Source organism: Mytilus californianus, unplaced genomic scaffold, assembly GCF_021869535.1.
Source record: "Mytilus californianus isolate M0D057914Y unplaced genomic scaffold, xbMytCali1.0.p SCAF_1, whole genome shotgun sequence".
NCBI lineage: Eukaryota > Metazoa > Mollusca > Bivalvia > Mytilida > Mytilidae > Mytilus > Mytilus californianus.
Genome location: NW_026262581.1, coordinates 11,556,098 through 11,578,061, shown reverse-complemented (window position 1 = coordinate 11,578,061; position 21,964 = coordinate 11,556,098). Strand labels below are relative to the sequence as shown.

The 21,964-nt window shown below is 30.4% G+C and overlaps 3 protein-coding genes across 3 annotated transcripts in view; 1 reads left to right on the top strand and 2 right to left on the bottom strand.

Moving 5' to 3' along the window:
• LOC127700498 (uncharacterized) overlaps positions 1 to 10,455 on the bottom strand; it is a 32,214-nt gene extending 21,759 nt beyond the window's left edge. Inside the window, exons 1-6 of the mRNA XM_052204034.1 lie at positions 10,347 to 10,455; positions 8,113 to 8,247; positions 6,097 to 6,185; positions 3,637 to 3,795; positions 2,803 to 2,932; positions 1,201 to 1,269 (exon numbers count right to left, since the gene is read on the bottom strand). Of these exons, the coding sequence (XP_052059994.1) occupies positions 1,201 to 1,269; positions 2,803 to 2,932; positions 3,637 to 3,795; positions 6,097 to 6,185; positions 8,113 to 8,247; positions 10,347 to 10,372 (608 nt within the window). The 5' untranslated portion in view covers positions 10,373 to 10,455. The remainder of the gene's footprint in view (positions 1 to 1,200; positions 1,270 to 2,802; positions 2,933 to 3,636; positions 3,796 to 6,096; positions 6,186 to 8,112; positions 8,248 to 10,346) is intronic.
• The window catches only part of LOC127702085 (transmembrane protein 115-like), a 158,124-nt gene that overhangs the window by 2,924 nt on the left and 133,236 nt on the right, over positions 1 to 21,964 (bottom strand). The window lies entirely within an intron of this gene.
• On the top strand, positions 10,838 to 21,435 carry LOC127702581 (RING finger protein 11-like). The gene is made up of 3 exons (XM_052206883.1): positions 10,838 to 11,088; positions 11,871 to 12,022; positions 15,193 to 21,435. The coding sequence occupies exons 1-3, from the start codon at positions 10,969 to 10,971 to the stop codon at positions 15,362 to 15,364; spliced, it is 444 nt and encodes a 147-aa protein (XP_052062843.1). The 5' UTR covers positions 10,838 to 10,968; the 3' UTR covers positions 15,365 to 21,435.

The following is a 21,964-nucleotide window of genomic DNA, read 5'->3' as shown; positions in this document are numbered from 1 at the left end:
CCATAACTTATAATTCTGTAGAAAAAAAAATATAATCCTATGTAAAATGAAATTCAAACGTAATCTCTATCTTACTTAAACACAAAATTATTTACCAAGAACCATTCACAAAACTTCTATGTGCAACAGCTGAAAAATCAACCGATGAAGAAGCTCTAGTATAATGTTTTAACATGCCAAACAATTAGATATTACTGTCATTAGTTGTTTGTATTTCTTCTCATTAATCGTATGGATTTAATAAGTAATTTGACATGACATGAAATTTTGATGAAAGCTGTTTATCAAATAATCAATTGAAATAATCAGAGGACAATTTCAAGGTGTAACAGACAAAAGATTAAAAAAGCAACAAACTTTATGTAGTCTTAAGATGGAATGCTCATTAGATGATCTAGTGAAGTTTCTGTAATGTATTGAGTTATGAGACCATTACTTTATTTTGGGTATTCAAATCTCACTAAGAGAAATAATTGTTAATGCAAATAGTTTTTGTTAAAAATTTAAATCCTTTACAAATTTCAACAAATATTACCAAAACAATTGTAGATTTAAATCAACCAAAATATAGTCATTAATATACATTTACATGAATATGAATAAGTAAGCACTTTCTATTTCACATATATTCTGTCATCTAAATTTAAAATTAATTGCATTGCAATCTCTACTGCAGCAAATTTCATTGGTAAGTTTAAAGGTGTAATTTTTACAATTTCTGTACAAAGTTAGCCCAAACTAACAGTTTTAGAAAGATGTATTAAAGCAATGGAATTGTAAAGCTTCAGTTCCTCTGAAAGTCTGTTAATTTCCTAATCCTGATAATTCAGTCGTTTTATTCCATGACTCTATTATGGTTACATTAATGCATGAAGGCCTAGTAAAGGAAAATTGTCATTTGTAATTAGCTTGAATTTTACCTACATTGATAACATTAAGGCACCAGCTGATTGGCTCTCTAATTCCGGAGAGCGCCAATCAAAATCCTGCATTTGTGACCATTTTTATCGTATAAAGTGTTCAGGCCCTCATTATTATTATTCAAGGTAATAACTTCCTGGATGAACTGGATATGATACACAAGTAATCTTGTAATATTCATTGCATAAAAGACCATGTCATTTAGATTCTGGAGGATAGTTGTGTCACTGGCAATCATACCACATCTCCTTATTCTTATATTGATCTGATTATTCATACCTTATATCCTTTAGAGTCAGAACTTTTCCTTCATCTTTATGTTTTATCATGGGAATCACATTTGTGCATCTGCAATGCAAAATAAATAAACTAAAAAAAATATAAATATCTCTTCAAATGTTTTTTCTGGTAGATGGTATCATTCATATAACTTAAAGGATCATTATTGAATGCCTTTCCAACAAAGATATACATCGAGAAAGATAAAGCAACTTCATGTTGTTGACGAAATTAAATTTTAGTCACAGAAAGAATAAAAAATTTGTACGGGGATCTGCGGAACCCTTTGTCTCACCTGCAATTGCTGCTATCATTGTAAAAGTGTAATGTTGACTTAAAAAGCCAGTCTATTTATCAGTAAAATACAGAATTTTAACAAAATTTCAAACTTTTTCTTTTGATGCTATTTCATGGTCTTGAAGATTAGCTTCTGTCCAAGTTTCATAAAAATCCACGAAGGTTTAAAAATTTATCATGTCTAAAAAGTTTAATCCCAGACTGTCTGTAAATGTTTACTGTAAAAAGTCCATCTATCAGAAAAAAACTTAAAATGAAAAAAAACATTTTCAAAAGTTTGCTTCAAACATTATCTCTTAATCATAAATAAAGCTTGTGCCAAAGTTTCATAAAATGTTACGAAGGTTTGATAGAGTAATTGATGTGTAACAAACTGTAACTCCAGACAGTATTTACTTGTTAAATGTAAAAAAAACTAAGTAAAACACTAATATTTTCAAAATTTTACTCTTGATACTGTCATAAACATAAACAAGCTTTTGTCCTAATTTCATAAAATTCCATGTCCGTTTGACAAAGTTATTGATGTCTAAAAATCTTTAACCACAGACTGAACCTAAATGTTGATGCCGATGATGCTGACATCGAAATCTAGGATCGCTTTGTCACACTTTTGCGAAATAAATTTTGCAGGCTCGACAAAAATGAAAATTGTTGACAATTACTAAATCTCATCAGCTGAGGTAAGTGATGTGGTTGAAAGAAAATATGGTAAAAGTTTTATCAATAACAGGGAAATTTCAGTGGCAATTCATATATCATTTTATAGCTATTTCCTAATGCTTGTAGTTTAAAGGTTTGGTTGGCTTGCTTGCTTTGTTTGTATAAATGTTTGCTCAAGCATTGTAATTAGGATTGACAACTGCAATCAATAGATAGGCGGGGATTCAGCTTGTATACATTATACTCTGCATTATACTTAACATCCAATAACATTTAAGTATAATGTATACAAGCTGAATCCCGCCTATCTATTGATTGCAGATGTCAATCTTAATTACAATGCTTGAACAAATATTTATACAAACAAAGCAAGCAAGCCAACCAAACCTTTAAACTACAAGCATTAGGAAAAAAGCTCTTAAATAAATTCATAGGTCAAGGTTTCTAGAAAAGGCAATTTAAAGTTATTTGCCATATTTATGTTTATTCTTTGCTTATGTACTTGGTATTTGAAGAATGTATCAATTTCTTTTTTCTCGAAAAGTATAAAAGTTAGATATATATGCTCTAGTTAATGGCAAAAATTTCATAAAAATCTGTGACATCATTCATTTATGTACCTGTTACCTTATCTAAACTTACCTAATAATATGAAGTTGACTAAGTAGTGGAAGATAAGACAGTAAATTTACAATTCCTTCATTACTGATGAAGTCATTATCTGTAAGAGTCAGACTGCGCAACTGTTCACATTTGGAACATATTGCATTTACTGAAAAAAAAATTAAAAAGACTTTTTTTTAATTATTTGTGACATAAGAGTTCTATATAAATCAATGTAACAGCTAGGTTCCAAATTAACAATGTTCCATGCGCATTTCTAAGATCAGATACAATACAATTTGAAATAATATGTCTGAACCATAGAACCAACGATTAAAAGCTATTAAAAGTATTTCACATATTGTTTACTGATTATAACTTGAAAAACTGATCCTTTACTAAAAACTGCTAAATTTATGTCTGTTTCTTATGGAATGCAAAATCTTTATAGTGAGACTGATAGGAAATCAATAGTCACCTGACCTTTAAAGAAGATGATGGATGTCTGTTTAATATGTAGCAGCAAATTAAATGATTATTCAGGATGAGAACATGTCAATGTATAAATGTGAATATTAACCCTGCTTTGTATTAGACTGACACGCTGAGCTTGATTTTTAATGTGCTAGTTCACAAGGTAACAGTATGCAGGAGGACATGTCACCCTACCACGGAATATTATTCTGACTCCGAGCCACCCAGTCTTACTTCTTAATACCACATGATTAGCATAGAAGCAGCAAATACCAATTGTTTGGTATGACTTGCTGGTATTCAAACCCACAACCTCTCGCACTTGAGCTAAACAAGCTACCATGAGACCACTGACGCAGTGTAACCTGACCTTTAAAGAAATAGTAAATAATGTATTACCAGAATTGTCAGTTAATTCTGTCATTGACAAGTTCAAATTGTATAGACTCGTACAATGCCGTAAGACTTCCAGAAGAAATCTGTCAGCAGGAGTTGTCTCCTCTTCTCTGAACTCTCTAGCATTTTCTGATGAAACCACATTAGTCAGCTTCAAAATTCCTACAAAATTAAATGATGTAAAAATTTTACCTAATTCAAATTAAAAAAAAAAACAAGAAAAAACCACATTAATAATATGTGGCAGAGAGGGCACTAGTTGAAATTACGCATGTTTTTGCCCTTCCTTTTCAAGCCAATATTTTTAGAAAGCCAGTGAAAAAAAGATAATAAATAAATCATGGAATATAAAATAAACTGCTTCGCTGAGCGCAGCTGGATACGCCCGCAGAGGTCCAACCCTGAACAGTTGGGGCAAAAATGGACACAATATTCAAGCTTGATACAGGTCTGAATTTGGATTGTAATTAAATATTTGACATTTTATAGGTTTCTGAATAAATGTAGTCAAAGAACTTGAAATTGGTTATATGAATTGAATTTATATTCAATTAAAGATTTCTTGCTGTTGTGCAATACACTATGCTGTTGCGCAATACTTAGTAAATCTGTTGCCAGACTATAAACAAATAAAATTTATAAAATTCTTAAGGGAGCTTACATCAATAGATATAATCAATTCACCAAAGTTTCATAAGAATTGCTGAAAGCATTTTTGAGTTATTGTCTGAAAACTGGAAAATCCCCCCTTTTTTAATGAATAAAACCCCATAACTCGGAAATGTAAAATCTAAAATTTATAAAATTCTAAAGGGAGCTTACATCAATAGATATCAACAATTCATCAAAGTTTCATGAGAACTGCTGAAAGCATTTATGAGTTATTGTCTGAAAACTGGAAAATCACCCTTTTTTTTTTATGAATAAAACCCCGGAACTTGGAAACGTAAAATCTAAAATTTATAAAAATCAAAAGGGAGCTCATGTAAATAGATGTAAACAATTAACCAAAATTTCTTGCAAGTTGGTGAAAGCATTCTTGAGTTATTGTCCGAAAACTGGAAAATCCCCCTTTTTTTAATGAATAAAACCAACTAACTCGGAAACGTAAAATCTAAAATTTATAAAAAACGAAAGGGAGCTCACGTCAATAGATATAAACAATTCACCAAAGTTTTATGCAAATTGGTTAAAGCGTTTTTGAGTTAATGTCCGACATGTTGACGACGGACTGACAGACGGACAGACAGACGGACAGAGGTATACCATAATACGTCCTGTAAACGGGCGTATAAAAACTATTATGAATATAACAAGGCATTTTCCCGCAATAATTATCAATTAATTGAGAGATGTTTAATGTCAAGTGGCAACTATAACATGCATTTTCAAAATGACAACATATACATGTATTTGAATAAAACTAATGTGGGGTTTACATCAATTAAACAGCAAACCAACAACACAAAAAACTAGACAACATCTAAAGGTTAACATTAGACTAGCTTCTGTCCAATATGTCAGGCTCTAAATTGACTGGAATCTATAGAGGTCTGAATAACAGAGACTACCAAAGATCTGTAATCAACACCAAAATTCAACCAGTCTTACTCCTAAATGTTTGTGCTTTAAGTAGCAGCTGATGTCTTTGGTTTGGCCTGGCAGCTCTAGAGGATCAAATCGACACTATCTCCTCTCAAGGTGAGCACACTTCTATGAAACCACTGATTCAGAAGTGGTTCTAAGCAAAATTAATTAATTGTCTTTTGACCAGAACATAAAAATCAGTAGAGAAAATTTTCATGTTGTTGCTGTATTTGTTAAATTTTCATAAATTCAAACAGTCGAATTCAAGATTTAAGTCAGTTCACTTTCAAAAGTCCAAAAATTAAAGATTAATTTGTATGCTCTCTTATTGGTGATTAAAGGTGTAATACCACCAAATCATAGTACGTCACATCCGGTTGCATACGAAAATAGGTTAAAAAAAAAATATTCCCTTGAATTTGACAGTTGTAGGTAATTAATCCTACATTTCATTGCAGTAAAACATTTCTGGGTCATAAACATATATCTTGGGTATTTCAAAGCACCATTGATTTTTTATTTGGGATTTCTATAGAATATTTTGGAAACTTGAGGTTACATGGTTACTAAAGCTTGTACACAGGTTAAAAAAAGGGAAAATTTGATTGGTTAACTTCCAGTGATGATTTTCTTATATGCAATGAAATGTTATGTGAATTTTTTTCTATAGTACTGGACAGGATAAAAATTTACACATGCCAAGTATTTCTTTATTTGAAACAAAGATAAAGTCTGCACAATTTTTTGAAAAGTGCAAATTTAACAAAGACTAATAGGGTAAAATCAATGGTGGTATTACACCTAAAATAACTTACATGTTGTAAATCTTAATTCTTCAGGAATTGGGAAACATACGATTTGCATAAAGATATTTACCTATTTGAGGACATCTTTTTACAACATCTAGAACTTTAAAGTCTAATGGAATCATACATCTACTAAAATCTAGAGATTTCAACTGTAGCCTGAAAATACCATGATTCAAAATTATCATATGAAAAACTAATGCAACAATCATAAATATTAGTCAAGAATTAATAGTGTTGATTCATTATTACTTGTGGGATACTTATTTGTATGGATTTTGTGGATGTAGGTAAACCATGAATTTTTCAACATAGCACATATTTTCTATAATCTTGTTTGCCGACTTTGGCAAAACTTTGAAATCTGATAGCCACGAAACAAAATTTTTCCTCAATCCAAGAGAATTGATATCAACGAAAATAAATGAAACCACAGTATCAGTAATAATACTGGAATTAATGCATCATTAACATAATTTCATATATTTCCCTACATCTTATTGAAAAGAAAGAATATGTTGTATAAGGTAATGACACAAAATCCCTACACATACTTAACAAACCCAAACGCAAAGGAACATGAACAATGCATTTATTGCTGTGCTTCATACTTAAATCATTTTGCAAAGTTTTTCTCAAATCCTATATCATGAACAAGAAATTTGACCTGATGACAGCCAGTATGACCTTGGAGCTATCCCATTGCCATTATGTTTTTGACCTGACATTATTATCATGATTGCAAAATTCAAAAAAATAAATAAAAAAGAACTGTTCCAATATCTATAAACTAATCTGGATACCTTATAAACATAAATTGTGCTATGAAAAAAATATTGCACACAATTCACACACAACATGTTTTTTAGTTGTAACCGTCTTTGAGTATGCTCTATGCCAACATATTACATTAGAACAAAATAAAACACTGAGAACATATAAACAACTTCATGTGCTGTGCTAAAAAGAAGACCAAACCATCTTAGGTCAGATATATCAGAGGGAACATTAGAACAAAATAAAACACTGAGAACATATAAACACCTTCATGTGCTGTGCTAAAAAGAAGACAAAACCATCTTAGGTCAGATATATCAGGGGGAACTATGCAAGGGTTTTAAAATAAATTCTAAACTTGAAAAACTGTGAATTCAAACCAGTGGCGGATCCAGAAATTTTCATAAGGGGAGGCCCACTGACTGCCTAAGAGGGGGCCCGCTCCAGTCATGCTTTAGTGATTCCCTATATAATCAACCAAATTTTTCCCACAAAAGGGGGGGCCCGGGCCCCCTGGAAAACCCTTTAAATACTCCTCTACAAACCACCTATTATCTTTTGAATCATATCAGAAAGAAATATATGTAGTATGAATTGGATAATATATACATTAGACAAAGATAATGTTGTAAATGAGACAGCTGACCAAGAATATATGGTAGCCAAAGATGTAACATTGTAAACAGGAGTAGGCAAGTATATCCTGTCCATGAGGGAGTAAACTATAACCATTGAATAACAATATGCCTTTATTATTTTACATCTTTTCAGTAAAAGCTAAAAGATAAAATACCAAGAAGGCAATACAAAGTCATTCAGTCAAAGAAGAATGCCAGAAAACATGACCAAAAGTAAAAGACAATAAAAAAAACAATAGTCCAAAAACAATTTTAGAGAAGACCAAAAAAGAGAGGTGAGATACCAAAGGGACATACAACTCACAAGCCCAAAACAAACTGATAACGCCATGGCAAAAACCAAAAGGACAAACAACAGTGCACAAAACACAACATAGAAAACTAAAGACTAAATGTTGAGCAACAGAAACCCCACTAAATATTATATAACCTTCCCATAATATCATGACCAGATGGGGCTGGGAAGTTATATATCCTGCACAGCCAATCTGACACCCCTTTTTAGAATGATTCAACTATTGGATTGGAGAAGTCTAGGTGACCTCATTTCTATACCCAAGTCAAGCCTTTGGGTTGTAAACTATTAGTCAGTTAAGAAATTACATGAGTGTTTCATAAATGTAGATTAGTAGATAATCACTGGTATAAAATTAAGATGATATTTCACTTACCAGATAGTCGCTTTGTCACATAATTGGTTGAATCTCCTACATGTCTGACTAATGTGAAAAATATCTTGCCAAGTCAAATGTTTGCAGATTTCAAATATAACACCTGATGGAAGATACTCAAGCAGGATGTTTGACCTAAAAATAATTTATAAATTTATGTTAAAATAGTTCTATATTTTGAGGTGCATTATCATCTTAAGAATATGTACATTGTAATGCATTTGTATAAACCACTTAAGAATGTTACTAGTTAATGACTTGAAATCAAACAGACCTAGAAAAATCATCACTATATGATTGCATGTGCATGTCTGTCTATTTACACTTACATGTTTATTTATGTTTAAATAGGGTCATATGCATTATAGCATGTCTTTGGATTGTTAATTGTTTCTTTCAGACTTTTTCTAATTTGGATATAAGTTTTCGCATGTTACAAATCAAAGATGAAAATCTTAGTGAAATGGATGAACATGAATTCTAATGTAATTTGTTTGGAACGATAATTTTCATTGGACATTGACAAATATTTTGAAGGGTTCGATTCCATGTTCTACCAGTTGTTAACTAAGGACAGCCACCATTTTGAATTCTGAATTTGTTTGGTATGTAATTTCTCAAAAAATAAACAAAAAAGTTGCATTTTGTGCCTCAAAATCTTCTTTTTGTCGATATTTAAACCATTCAGAAGCGTATGAAAAGTATAAATACGTCTAGTGTTCATGTTTGACTACATGAGTATACCTATGATGTCACATTGTTTAGATGCCAAAGACGAAGTAACAGTTTCGCAGACTTTTTCATTAACGGCATTTTAAAGCCAAAATATTTACTAAAATGGAATTTATTTTAATATGTGGCATTAGAATGGAGATAACTGTATTGTAATTTAAGCTTGGCCTTCTAAAAACTTGATTTAACTGTCGCAAATATCCATTTACCTAGCTCCACTATGCATTGCTAGGTAAACCTAATTTGTGACAGTAAAATCTATGTTTTACGAAGGCCAAGCTTAAAATACAATACAGTTATCTCCTAATTCGACAGCTAATTAATGCTTTAATTTTTGTTTGAGTAAAGAAAATATATTCCTGTTTACAAATTCCAAAATGTTCACACTTTTTGGTAAGTATTCATAATATAGTCTACTTCTGCTTTGAGATCTTGAGTGAAGTGAAAGAAACTTTGAAAAATAAAATAAATATAAAACTGTAACATTTTTATATGTTAGGTCAAGAATGTTACGTAATTGTGTGTATAAGGTTTACATACATTTGTATTTTCACAAATAGCCATTTAATACAGTTAGAGATCATCAGAGATATTAATTAAGAGTTATATTTAGATTTCTTTGTTTGACTAGTGAGCCCTAATGATTTGCATATGGTGCCCAAGTAAATTTATGTAAGGAGCATGGAATGCTAGGAGCCCGGATTACCAGAGCACCCGGATTACCGGAGCACCCGGTTGCCCTAGTAGTCTATATTTGTATCCGGGCTTGTAGGAGTGATATAAAGGAGAGAAAGAGCGTGAGATAGGAAAGTAGAGAGAGAGAATTTATAGTGAGGAGAGGACAGTTACGTTTATAGTAGAGAGGAGACCCGTATTGTTGAGCCTAAAGTTAGATGTACATTTTGTTATACTTGTAACTTTGTTATAGTCGTGGGATTTTGATAATACAGTATTGAACTTTTATTCGACTTCGTGTTTATGTTCACTTACAAGACTTTGTTCAGACTACACCAGGACCCATTTATTTATTTATGTGACCAGGATTCCCTTAATCACGCTACCAGTAGATTTCAAGGGTAACCCTGTTAAAGAGTATACTCGGCATTTGTCATCCGTGTAGGAGTGAAAGGCACGACCTGAAACTTTTACACCCAACAACACACCACAAACACACGGATACACACTTTAGTCAAGTTGTATACCCAACTTTTCGTCACAAAACTATCAGTTTTTTTATTTATGGGCCCATACAAATTGGATTCAAGCTGGAGGTGGTGCACCTGATAAATTCTGTGACATTGCAGCCAACAAGTTAAGGAAAATACATTTTGGGAGCTCATCAGATAGCACCTGCTTTATTTGAGGAGATGTGTATAGTTCCAAACGACAGCAAGCAAACAAAACAACAACAAAAAAGACAGAAAAAGAAAGCATTTTTCTATCACTGTATAGTGTTTACACAATAAAATCCAATGTGACATCACAAAAAATAGTTAGTTTACCATTCATATTTGTCTGTTCCTTCCATATTCAACTACCAGCAGACTAAAGAAGATTTTCTTGGGACATAATGCAGTTTGTTATTCCTGAACAACTTGCAAAATTGACAAACTGAAAGTAGATCAGAGTATCACAGAAGCTTATGTGTAGCGTAAATGTATTATACACTTATAAACATTTATGTGTTGTGATTTCTGCTGTAAAATATATTGTCCAGTAATTGGAAATAATTATGTATAAAGAAAACCCTCTCTTTAAAAGAGATTTAAAAAAACTTAAAGTGATTTAATTAAATTGCTTTCCCGTGTGCGTTTTTTTTTCTAAAATGAAAGTAGACATATTCATACGCTATGAATATTATTTCTTCTCAACAACAACAAAATGTTATTCCCCTATATTTTTGTGTAGTACTTATATATACAAAATTTCAGATGTTCCATCAAGTATATACAAAATAAGAAAAAGATTTATTCTATTTCATTATAAAAAATAATCCTCTTTATTTACGTCAACATATGCGGAAGGATAAAAAATATTGGTGTTGTTTGATGTGTTTTGGTGCAGAATTTCGTCAACAATGACCGATTAAATAATCTACTTTGAATGACAAAATATTTGTGAGATATGGGCAACTGTTTTAAAACACCAAGTACGGACGACATTACGCTGTTACATGACAATGACAGCCAAGATGGAACTCAGCAAGCAGCTCCTGTTCCAGTGGGACCTCCACCACCATATCAGGTCAATATTTCTTCTTTTATTGTCATCATGAGAAATGTATACATCACCACACACATTTATTTTCCATTAAGACTAGAATTTAATGTATATTTTTAATGTTTTGAAAATAAAAAAATATCTTAGCTGATGTCAGTATATTTGTATATTAAATGTACCCCATGATCAGCTGATCTTGACAACAAAGACAGTCTTTGTCCTATTTTTAGAACAGTGACACACACAAACACATGGACCTGTAAACAATGTATGTTTCTGCCTAATATTAAAATTCATGTTGGTTCAAAAATTAATGTCAGTTTAAAAATCTTTACAGAGACTAATAATGTATATAAAGTTATTTTAATATACAGACTACAATATAGATAAAGGTAAAATTGCATTGACTGAGAATTTTGAAAATTTCACTTCCAGAATAATGATACATGTAGTAAAGATGACTTATAAAGGAGATGCATGACATACTGGCAAAAGTAAGGTTAGGATTTGTTTCAGGTTAGGGTATTGGTTAGTTTAGTATAACTCCTTTTATAATGGGTATGGACCTCTAAAATCAAAGTAGTCCTAAACATGTTACATGTACCATGTACATGTAGAAAATAACATGTTACACTGATGTGTACCAGTGTAGACTATAGAAATTCCATTAACTGGCAATAAGGATTGTGCAGTTTGAAAATTGTGGTTCTTAAACCATTATCATGACATGTAGAAGTACATCATGTACATAGGGCTTCTTCTTTCATCAACTGTTTAACTTGTAACTTTTGTCTTGGTCATTTCAGGAGCGAGCTCCAGTGTATTATCCATCACCCAATGTCAGTCGACCAGCTAATATGCTTACAGAAGATGAACAGATAAAGATTGCCCAGCGATTAGGTCTTATAAGTCATTTACCTTTAGGAGTTTATGATGGATGTAGTAAACGAGGAAAAGAGTAAGTTGATCATATTTATACATGGATGTCACTATTTAAGTGGTTACCTAATATCATGCTTTGAATCAGGTCATATAAATGCACCTTATGATTTTCTTTAATATTTGTATGAATCGAAGTTCTCTGAAACAAAGCATGTCAACTATTTTATATAACTAAGAAAAAAGTTGAGAGCAGATTATTTTGACTAGACCATTTTCCATAACAAAGGAACACTATATTGATCATTAAAATGACATGAGAGTATTAAATTCTGTATCTCAATAATGTTAGCAAAACAACTATGACTTAGTTTTTCAAAACAGATTAAACTCAAAAGGTTTTGAAGCATACAATTTACATAAACCAAGTATTATACATTGCTTATGCACTCAAGTGCACCTGACGCACAGATTAATATCTTCATCATGTTCATGATGAATCCGAAAAGATTTAAAATGAATAAATGAGCTGCACCAACTGTCTTATTTTTGCCTAAGTTTTTCCTGAAAAAAGAACTGCCACAAAATGGGTGTTATTAAACAATGGTTAACTTTCTGTTAGTTTGTTATTGCAGTAATATTATTATCATTAATTCACATGTGTGACCCTGTCCATTATCTCCCCATGGTTACCCTGAATGGCTTGAATGTAAAAATTAAAAGTTATCAAAAATCTCTATCTTTTTTTTTAAACCTGTATGCACATATGCTTGGTTAAAATATGAAATCATCAAAATACAGACAACAAACCGGTACTTTATATATTTGAATGCTATCACAGTGAGTGAGTAACCTTCATAAAGAAATAATTTTCACCATTGAATTGGTAGCTAATGATAATAGAAGTCTAATATGAATTTTATCAGTAACTAACTGCTTTTACAAAAAGCTTCATCCACTGACATGCATACATAAAATAGAGAATGGAAATGGGGAATGTGTCAAAGAGACAGTAACCCAACCAAAGAACAGAAAATAGTATGTTTACATTCACGATAGATCTGTAGAGACAATGCAATTTCTCCAAATTTTCATTTGAAAGAGTTAGTAAAAATTTTATTTTATGACAATTATGAGTTTAAATGAAGATATAGAAGCAGGATAAAAAAGGGTCTTAAATGCTAAATCTCTACAGCAAATTGGCCAGGTAGGAGGGGACATGAAAATTGCTTGTATTTAAATACTAGTGTAATAAAGATAGTACTCAAATATTGTAATTCATTATTTATAAGGCAAATAAAATGTGGTCCCCTTACTTATTTTCACAAAAGAAACTATTTGACATCACAGATCAGAATTTTTATGCCCCCTCCGTAGCAGAGGGGGCATTAAGTTTTACCCTTGTCCGTTCTCTAACTTTAGTTTGCCAAAACCATATGTTATGAAACTTATACACAATGCTTATTACCACAAAACACAGATCAAGTTTGAATTTTGGTGGCGTCACTTTTACCGTTCTAGAGTTATGCCCCTTTATAAATGGAAAAATTGCAATTTTTTTCATTTCCGTTCTCAAACTTAAGTTTGCCCATTCCAATTGTTATGAAGTTACTTATACACAATGCTTATTACCACAAAACACAGATCAAGATCAAATTTGGGTAGCGTCACTTTTACCGTTCTTCAGTTATGTCCCTTTATAACTATATGATATGCAAGCGGGGGCATCATCTGTGTCCACATGTGGACACAATCCACATTTATTTTGTTTTGCAAACGTCCTTATGTTAATCTGCTAAAAAATGAGTTCAATCAGAGTAAAATTTATGAATTCCAAATAGGGGCAACAGGCATTTTGCTTAGTACTTTGTGTTCATAAGCTATGTTTTACATTAGGCCAGAAGTTTTAGGCTCTTTTTATAAAAAACCTAATAGTAAATTTTAAATGCTTATTATAAGATTTGTTCTGAAGAGTTACTTAGACATTGCACATAGGCTCTGAAATTTTTATTTGCTGTATAAAGATTCTGGTTATTCTAATAAAATTATCTATAGGTTATATTTCAGTTCACATAAATTTTAGTACTGTCTGCCTAATATGTTTGAAAAGTATTTATTAAAGTGTTTATTGATTTTATGTAACTAGTCATAAAAGAGTTCAATTGATTTACATTTATTTTCTCTACCATAAATAAACATACATTATTTATATTTTCATGTAAGTAGACAGGTTAAAGAAAATACACTTGGCTAACTATCTCCAAATCTAGCTTTACTAAGCACTTTAATGTGACCTACTTATTAGACCATAAGGAAGTACTCATATAGTAAACAGGAATTAGTTATGAATTGTTTCATTTACATTATTTAGTCAAAACTTCCTGTTAAGGCCACATGATATTTTTAAAGTGCATTAAAAGGTTTATTTGTAAATAAATTTATATAAAGGCCAACAAAAAATATTCATATTTTTACTGTCACAGGATGAAACAAATTAGGATTGTTAGATAAGTTATTTATTTTATATTATTTTACCCTAGTCTATTGCATAGACATTGTGTCCTTCATAGTGCTTAATGGAAATAGTAATAGAAAAAAAAGGGTAGGAGTTAAAATGGTGAAGTTTGGGTGACTGTATGCACAGGATTTTTTTTTTGGCCTAAGAAATCATTTTAAACTTTGTTTTTAAAGGATAAATATTGTCAGAATATTTCTTTAGTAGAAATTCCCCATAGCTGTGACCTTCAAAGTTTGAACTATTGCAAAATACATTTTGTTTGTACCAGGATATTGTCAATTTGATTGTAGCACATACTACTGTTTGTACTTTTAAATGTCAACAAATTGAAAAATATAAAAATGCAAACAATACAAACAAAGATGATAAAAAAACTTTTTATTTTCTTATTTAAATTGTGGTGTGCACATTAGCCCTTTCCTGTCTTACTAAATCCTTAATCATTTGTTGCAAAAGTGGAAAGGCCCTCATGAAAAGGTCATTTGTCAAGATAAGAGGCCACTCCAAGAACAAATCAGAGACAAGAAAAACCCATCCCATAAACAGTTAAATGGTAAAAAAAAGCCACTTCAGACAATAGGTCATCCAATGAAATTCATGATGGCTGATTTACTTATTGATATCATACATATGCAGGAGTCTTACATATTTCTGACCCTGACAGACCCTAACATATATATGAGGCATATGTAAATTGTTAATAGAATAATTATTTTTATTATCATTTGTAGGTGTGCAATTTGTATGTGTGAGTTTGTTATGGGTGAAGCCTTACGATATTTACCTTGTATGCATGTGTACCACAAAGACTGTATAGATGACTGGTTAATGAGATCTTTTACTTGTCCATCTTGTTGTGAACCAGTAGATGCTGCACTTCTTACGACGTATGAAACTAATTGATGGTACATTCTTCGTTCTAAAATTCGGTGCTACTTGGATGAGGGAATAATTTGTTTACAGGCTGTGATCTCACAAAGGATAACAAAAAGGGCTTTCAATATTGTTGCAATTTTTAATGTTGCAGATTAAGAAGTTGAATGTATTCTGATTTTGTTATAAAGTGAAGGAAGACATTTTTAGTCAGTGATTTGTCCATTAGATTAGAAGTTGTGTAAAATGGCAGTCAAACACTATTTTTTGGTTTGAAAAAAAAGATCTAGCGTAATATTATTAGATTTGCAATACCAAGGCAAATTTTAAAGATAATTTTAGCTTTTTTTTCGAAAGAAAATACATGTGCAATGAAAACTTATGCATATACATGTAGTTATTGTCTAGTTTGAGTATATATGTGTGATAATGTACATCTGTGATTGTATGTAACAAGTTATACAGGTCTGTTGTGTGTGAGTGCTCAAGTGTTCTTTTTTCACATGTCTGTGTGTGAGTGCTAGAGTGATTTTTTTTCATGAAAAACTCAATGATATTTGAATGCTTCAGGTTATTATGAGTTGAAACTAACATGTCTTCAAGAAAGCTCTTTGAAATATTTTCTTATCTTGACTTCCTCTGATATTCAACTTAACATTTATAAAGTTTTTTTGTGGCTTTCTCACTAATATTTTCCAACAGTATTTCACATTTTATCACTAAAATCTATGTGCCTACAGTGTTTTTTCTAAGAAAAAGGCAATATGCATATAAATATAACAAAATATTCACTTTAGATTTCAGAAAAAAGACAAATTTACTTATTCTTGTTTAAGCTGCTTTTTGTGTACAGAATGAAAGGATGAGGGAAATAACGTAGTTTTTGCATTCCAATTTGTATCTTCTTTAGTTCTGTTCTGGAAAAAATTCTACTATTTTATTTGTAATTTCTTTTGTCTCAGTTTTTTTATTTGGCTGTTGTTAATTCAGATCAATGCACATTTCAAGTATCAATATATTACGTATATTTAGGGAATTCTATCTTGCAAAGTATATAAATTGTTACAATCATTTTTTGTGGTCTTTGTCTACCTATTGATAATTTCTAGTAGATAAAATGGACAGCTGTGATAATTAAATTTTGTATAATGTAATAACATATGAATTATTGATTATAAAACAAATAATGTTAGAAATTTGCATAATGTTGAAATTGATTTTTGAAATCCATCGCAATCAGTATTGTGATTGAAGATAGGAAAAATATATTAGTCAGGAATGTTGTAGATGTTATTAAGAAGTATGAAATTGAACATAATAATATAAGATTAATCTGTCTCAATGTTTTCCTGGAAATCTTTGGAATTTTCAAGGTGTTTAGTTTAAGAAATAATATCTGATTTATGAGTTAGTCAGACTAATTTAGTTCTTCAATTTAAGGGGATAAACATATTTGAAAAGGAAAACAATTGTATTGTCCTTTTGAAAAACAAAAACCATTTTTAAATAGAAAAATTGTATGGCAACATTTTGTGTCTTGATAATATTTGTAAAAATAAAGTCTGCTATTTAGCAATACAGTAATATGAATTTTTATTATTAATTATAGAACAGGGAAGTAAATTTTGTTTTTTTTTGGTTTCCTTTTAAATATCAATAGATACATCTGAAATTTTTTGTGTTTTGTCTGTCGAATTCTATGAAATTATTAATGGCATTGGTGAATGAAAATTCTAGTAAATAAAAATCAAACTTTATCCGGCCTTACAGAGAATATTATACATGAAAATGAAAAAAAAGATGGATGTTTAAATATTGTTTGTTTTAATTCGTTATCAAGTGGGGATTGCAAATTTGAAAGGACTTGGTTCTTCATAAAAGTCACTCTCTATAATTCTCTGGCTGGAAGGATGTAAATTTTTTTAAATGATCTGAAATTACTCATTCAAATTAAACAAATTTCTGAATTAAAAGAAAGACTCCAAAATTTCCTTCTTCTGTTTTTATTTAAAAGGATAAGTCAGATGGTGGTTTTTGTAAAGAAAGACATATCCACCTTATATTATGCATGTTGTTTTTTATATAAATATTTAATGTGATATGAATAAATGGTAATCTATGAGACAGTATTGCTGCATTTAATTATGACTCGCCAATTCTCCAAAATGCATTTGAATTATCTCCCTTTGGCCATTTTCATCTCAATAATTGATATTATAGATAGATGGCATAATAAATTCCATAGCTGCATTTATACATGTAAGTGAGTGTTTTAATCTCCACAGATTCCTTAGCATACAAGGTCCATGTGTTTAAGTTCATCAGTGAGAGTCCTCAGTCTTAAGATTACTGACTGTTTATGTTGTTTTATAGTGATTCAGATTAAAAGTATCTCAATCTGTAAATACATTTTACAAAAGTTATTGTTAAAACCTTAATAAATTATTATCATTCAAAAATGGATATGCTTATAAAATAGATTATGTTATATTGTTATATACAATGTATAAAGTTTTTCCTATTTTTTTGTGCAAGGGTTGAAAATATAGCTTAAATGTAGTATGAGGTCCCGACTGCCCTTTTCAAGTGATACCTCTGAAAACTGTCCTTCAAACTGTGAATTTATGTTATTGACCTTTCTTCTACTTCAATTTTTCTAGAATATAGGCATAGAAGTGCCACATCACTTAAATTTATTTACGGTCACAAAATCTGTGTTGATGTATTTCAGATAATGTTTGTCAAATTTGTATAGTGGGGAACCAGTTCCAGTTTATTAGTAATTTAGTTACATCGATTTCAAAATTACTTTATCTTCCAATTTAAGTCGAGATAAAAACCTCAGAATGAAAGTAGACAGATAATTTGTTTCAGAGTAAATATAAATAGTAAAAAATATCAAAATTCAATATAGGAGTAATAATGGCAATATATATCTCAAACCATGGAAATGGCTTTATTTCAAATTATAAATTATGGTATTGCAGAGTTTTTTCTGCTTCCTGGGATTTCCATTTATATTCAAATTATCTTGAATGATCAAAGCTATGTTGTCTTGGGATGAATTTACATAAAATATATTGCACTGTCTGCTGAGATAAATATTCTGTCAAAAAGATATACATATTTTAAACAAATTATTTTTGAGTGCAGTTTGTGAACTTTGTATGACTGCATCTGCATGAAGATTTAAACATTTGTATTAAAATGTTCAATATTTGAAGGTTGAGTTGTATGTTATAAGAAATAGTACCAATATTAGGATTTCTCTGAAGCATCTGGTACAGTTCCAAAACTTTTATGATTTTACTGTTGGTAATAAGTTGTAGATTAAGTTGTCTTTGTGTTTCAAAATGAAATACTTCAGTCATTCAGAACCTGAATGTGAAACCAATATATTGTAATGTTATAACTTAATTACTCAATGTAAATATTATATTACAATGTTATAACTTATTACTCAATGTTTTTCTTTCTCAAATAAGTTTTTATGCATGAAACAGAAATGACAATATTTGGACAATTAAGGATGTTTGCTACTCTTCTTCAAAATAACAAGCTTTTTAAAAGACTGCTATAAATCGATAGTATATAAATAAAGGAACTAAAAAAGCAGAAAAAATGAAGGGTCTGTGTGCTTGTTTTCAAGATATAAGCCATTGAAAATTTGGCTGGAAAAAATTCTCTCTTGACTTTTCATACATTTAACATTGGCACCTTTTTTGTTTCAAAAACTGTGAAAAAATAACAAGGATTCTATAGGATTTTCAAATATGGCTTTTTAAACTATATGTAATAAAATTATAAAGAGAAAAGTAGGGGTTAGCGGGCCAAATTTTTAATGGCACTACATGGATAAAACCAGAGGATTCCGAATATCTGGCAAACTTTTAAATAGCCTGGCATCCTGACCCAATCTAGTACTTCGTCGATAGGGCCAGGCGTAATACAATCCACATGACCAACTATCAGCTCTGAACAGGACTGAATTACTGCGCATGTGCATGTTCTATAAACAAGAAATATATCGATCACATCGTTAATTAACTGGTGATTCAAGATGTTAATCAATAACGTTTGGATTATATTGTTAAATTTTTCGAAATTTGCATTTCATATGAAATTTGAAATAATTTTCAATAAATTCGTGGCAATACAAATATTTCCCGCCATGTGTCAAGAAATGACGCTATCCCAGGATGCATCATTCTAACATCCAATTAACGAAACCATGTCGTTGTACTTCGCCTGGCTCTACTGTCGAGCAGTGAGCCAGGATCCCAGGCTAACATTTAAAAACAAGAGGAGTGAACATCCTTAAAGCAAATATTTTAATGTTAAAATTCAAATCGACATTTTTAATGGTAAAAATTATTAGATTAGGAACTTTTTTTCTTGAATCCTTAAACCATAACTCTTATCATATCCATGTAATATATTGTTTTTGTAGAGTTCTATATTTATTTCCTGAATTATCTTGGAAGTTGTCCAATTTTCTGTAAATCCTTTTGATTTCTTACATACTTTGCTTTATTTTTCCTATCCAGTTAAAAGATGGAATATTTAATGGGTATGCCATAGTTTTAACATTTATTTGATCCTAGTTAAAACTCACCTTATAGCTAGCGAAAGATTTGAATTTATATGCCAGATGTGAATTTTTCTCAGATTTATCATTAACTAAATTCAATTGAAATTAATTTCCTGGTAGCTCAGTAATATGTTTTAAAATTTAAGGGGAAAATTGTGTTCTGGGCCTTTCTATGTTCATGACCAAAATTTCAGCATTTGGTTACCAAATTTTGGTATAAATCACCCATTTATAATTTTATTTCTTATGAATAAGAAAAAAGTCTTCATATTAAAATTCATAGTAAAGTCATTACAGATTACTTGTGTTCATTTTCTTTACCAAATTTTAAAATGTGTCCATATATACTAGTTTAAAATTTAGATACTTGTTTTTGTACACAAAAATATTTTTACATAATTTCTTATACATGCACTAGTTAAAATTTAACAAGTATATTAACAGAAGTAAAAACTTGATTTCAAGTTGGGAATACTTCGTTTTTCTTGAAAATTCTTTGATTTTCTTGACTTGTCATATTTTTCATCTACAATCGAGGGTCTGGATTGAGGTCTTCATTTCTTTGTTCTTTAATTATTTAGGCCATTCTTCTCTATTCTTTGTTTCCATTATTTATTATTTTGGCCAATTTTTCTCTATTCTCTAAATCCCATTCAGACCCTCATATACAAACCCTTATGGGATTCAGTGAAGGGTCGTTCGTTAATTCAGATATGATTCATTTGTTTGAACGAGGGCTCACGTTATAATGGTTCTATTTATTGGTTTTTGTTAAATTTATTTATTAAGGTTTATGTTGTGTTAGATTGTATTCAGTTTCATTATTTTTATTATGTTATTAATATTTTAAGCTTGTTTGTTAATTTTATGTAAAAATATGTGCTCTTATGTGATTTTCTTTATGATTTATATGTACAAAATGTAGCTTTACTCTTATTGTTTTCCAGGGCTTTAAATTCTATACATGCACTTGCATTCATTGCTTTGAACTCCATATCAAGAAAAATGTTTAAAGCATCTGTAATACGAGCCTTCATGACCTTGATTTTCTTGAAATATGTGTTAAAATTCCATATATTAGGTTGTTTTTTTTAAAATGGCAAAATGTTCATTTCATTTTTGGAGTTATAAACTATTATAATTGTGGTAATTACAAAAAAAAGATATACATCATTTTAAACAAAGAGTGAAAATGTGAAAGATCCTCTTTTTTCCAGGTCACAATTAAAGTAAAAAGGAACAATTACTTAATTGTTTGATAAAATGATGCGATAATTTTGTTCTTGCATTTCTATTATCAAATTTTTTATATATTTATTGTTTACGATGGACATAATGGCTTTGTTTCTAGGAAAATCAAATGATTTTTTACATTTCAATCATTATACATTTGTATGAGTGGTCATATTTAAAGTAATCGTTTTACATGTTTTTTCATCTTGACTATGTTATATGAAATTTTTCTCTCACAACATAATGTGAGAAAGATGAATAAAAGATCTTTAAATAATCTAATTTATTTTTATTTGACATATATTGCTATATTGGATGAGCATGAAGTATTATATACCTGGCAAGGATTGCTAGTTTTTCTGTTGAAAGTAGTGGTTCTATCTGGTGATTCCGGCTAATCCTCCACCAATATAACCTGGCTGCCATGATATAGCAAAGATTTCTGAAAGTGGTGTTAAACACCAACAATCAGTCAGTCAATTATATACCTGGTTTGTCTACCTTTTTGTTTTCTTGAGCAGCAGTATTCAACCAACAGCTATATCTACCAGCTGCCAAACAGTGTCCGTTCATTAACATGAAAATGCTTTGACGAAATTTTTTCAAATTTAGATATGTTGTTTCCTGTGACTAAGTAAAGGTCAAGTTCAATTTTCAGGATTTTAGCTTTTCTTGTTGTTGAGTTATATCCCTTTCCAATAGTCAAAAGTGGTACTTATAATGTGATTGAGTTATTTCCCTTTGAACAGAAATGGTTAATTATATATATAAAGTTTGATTACACTTACAGATAAGTTTTATAGATT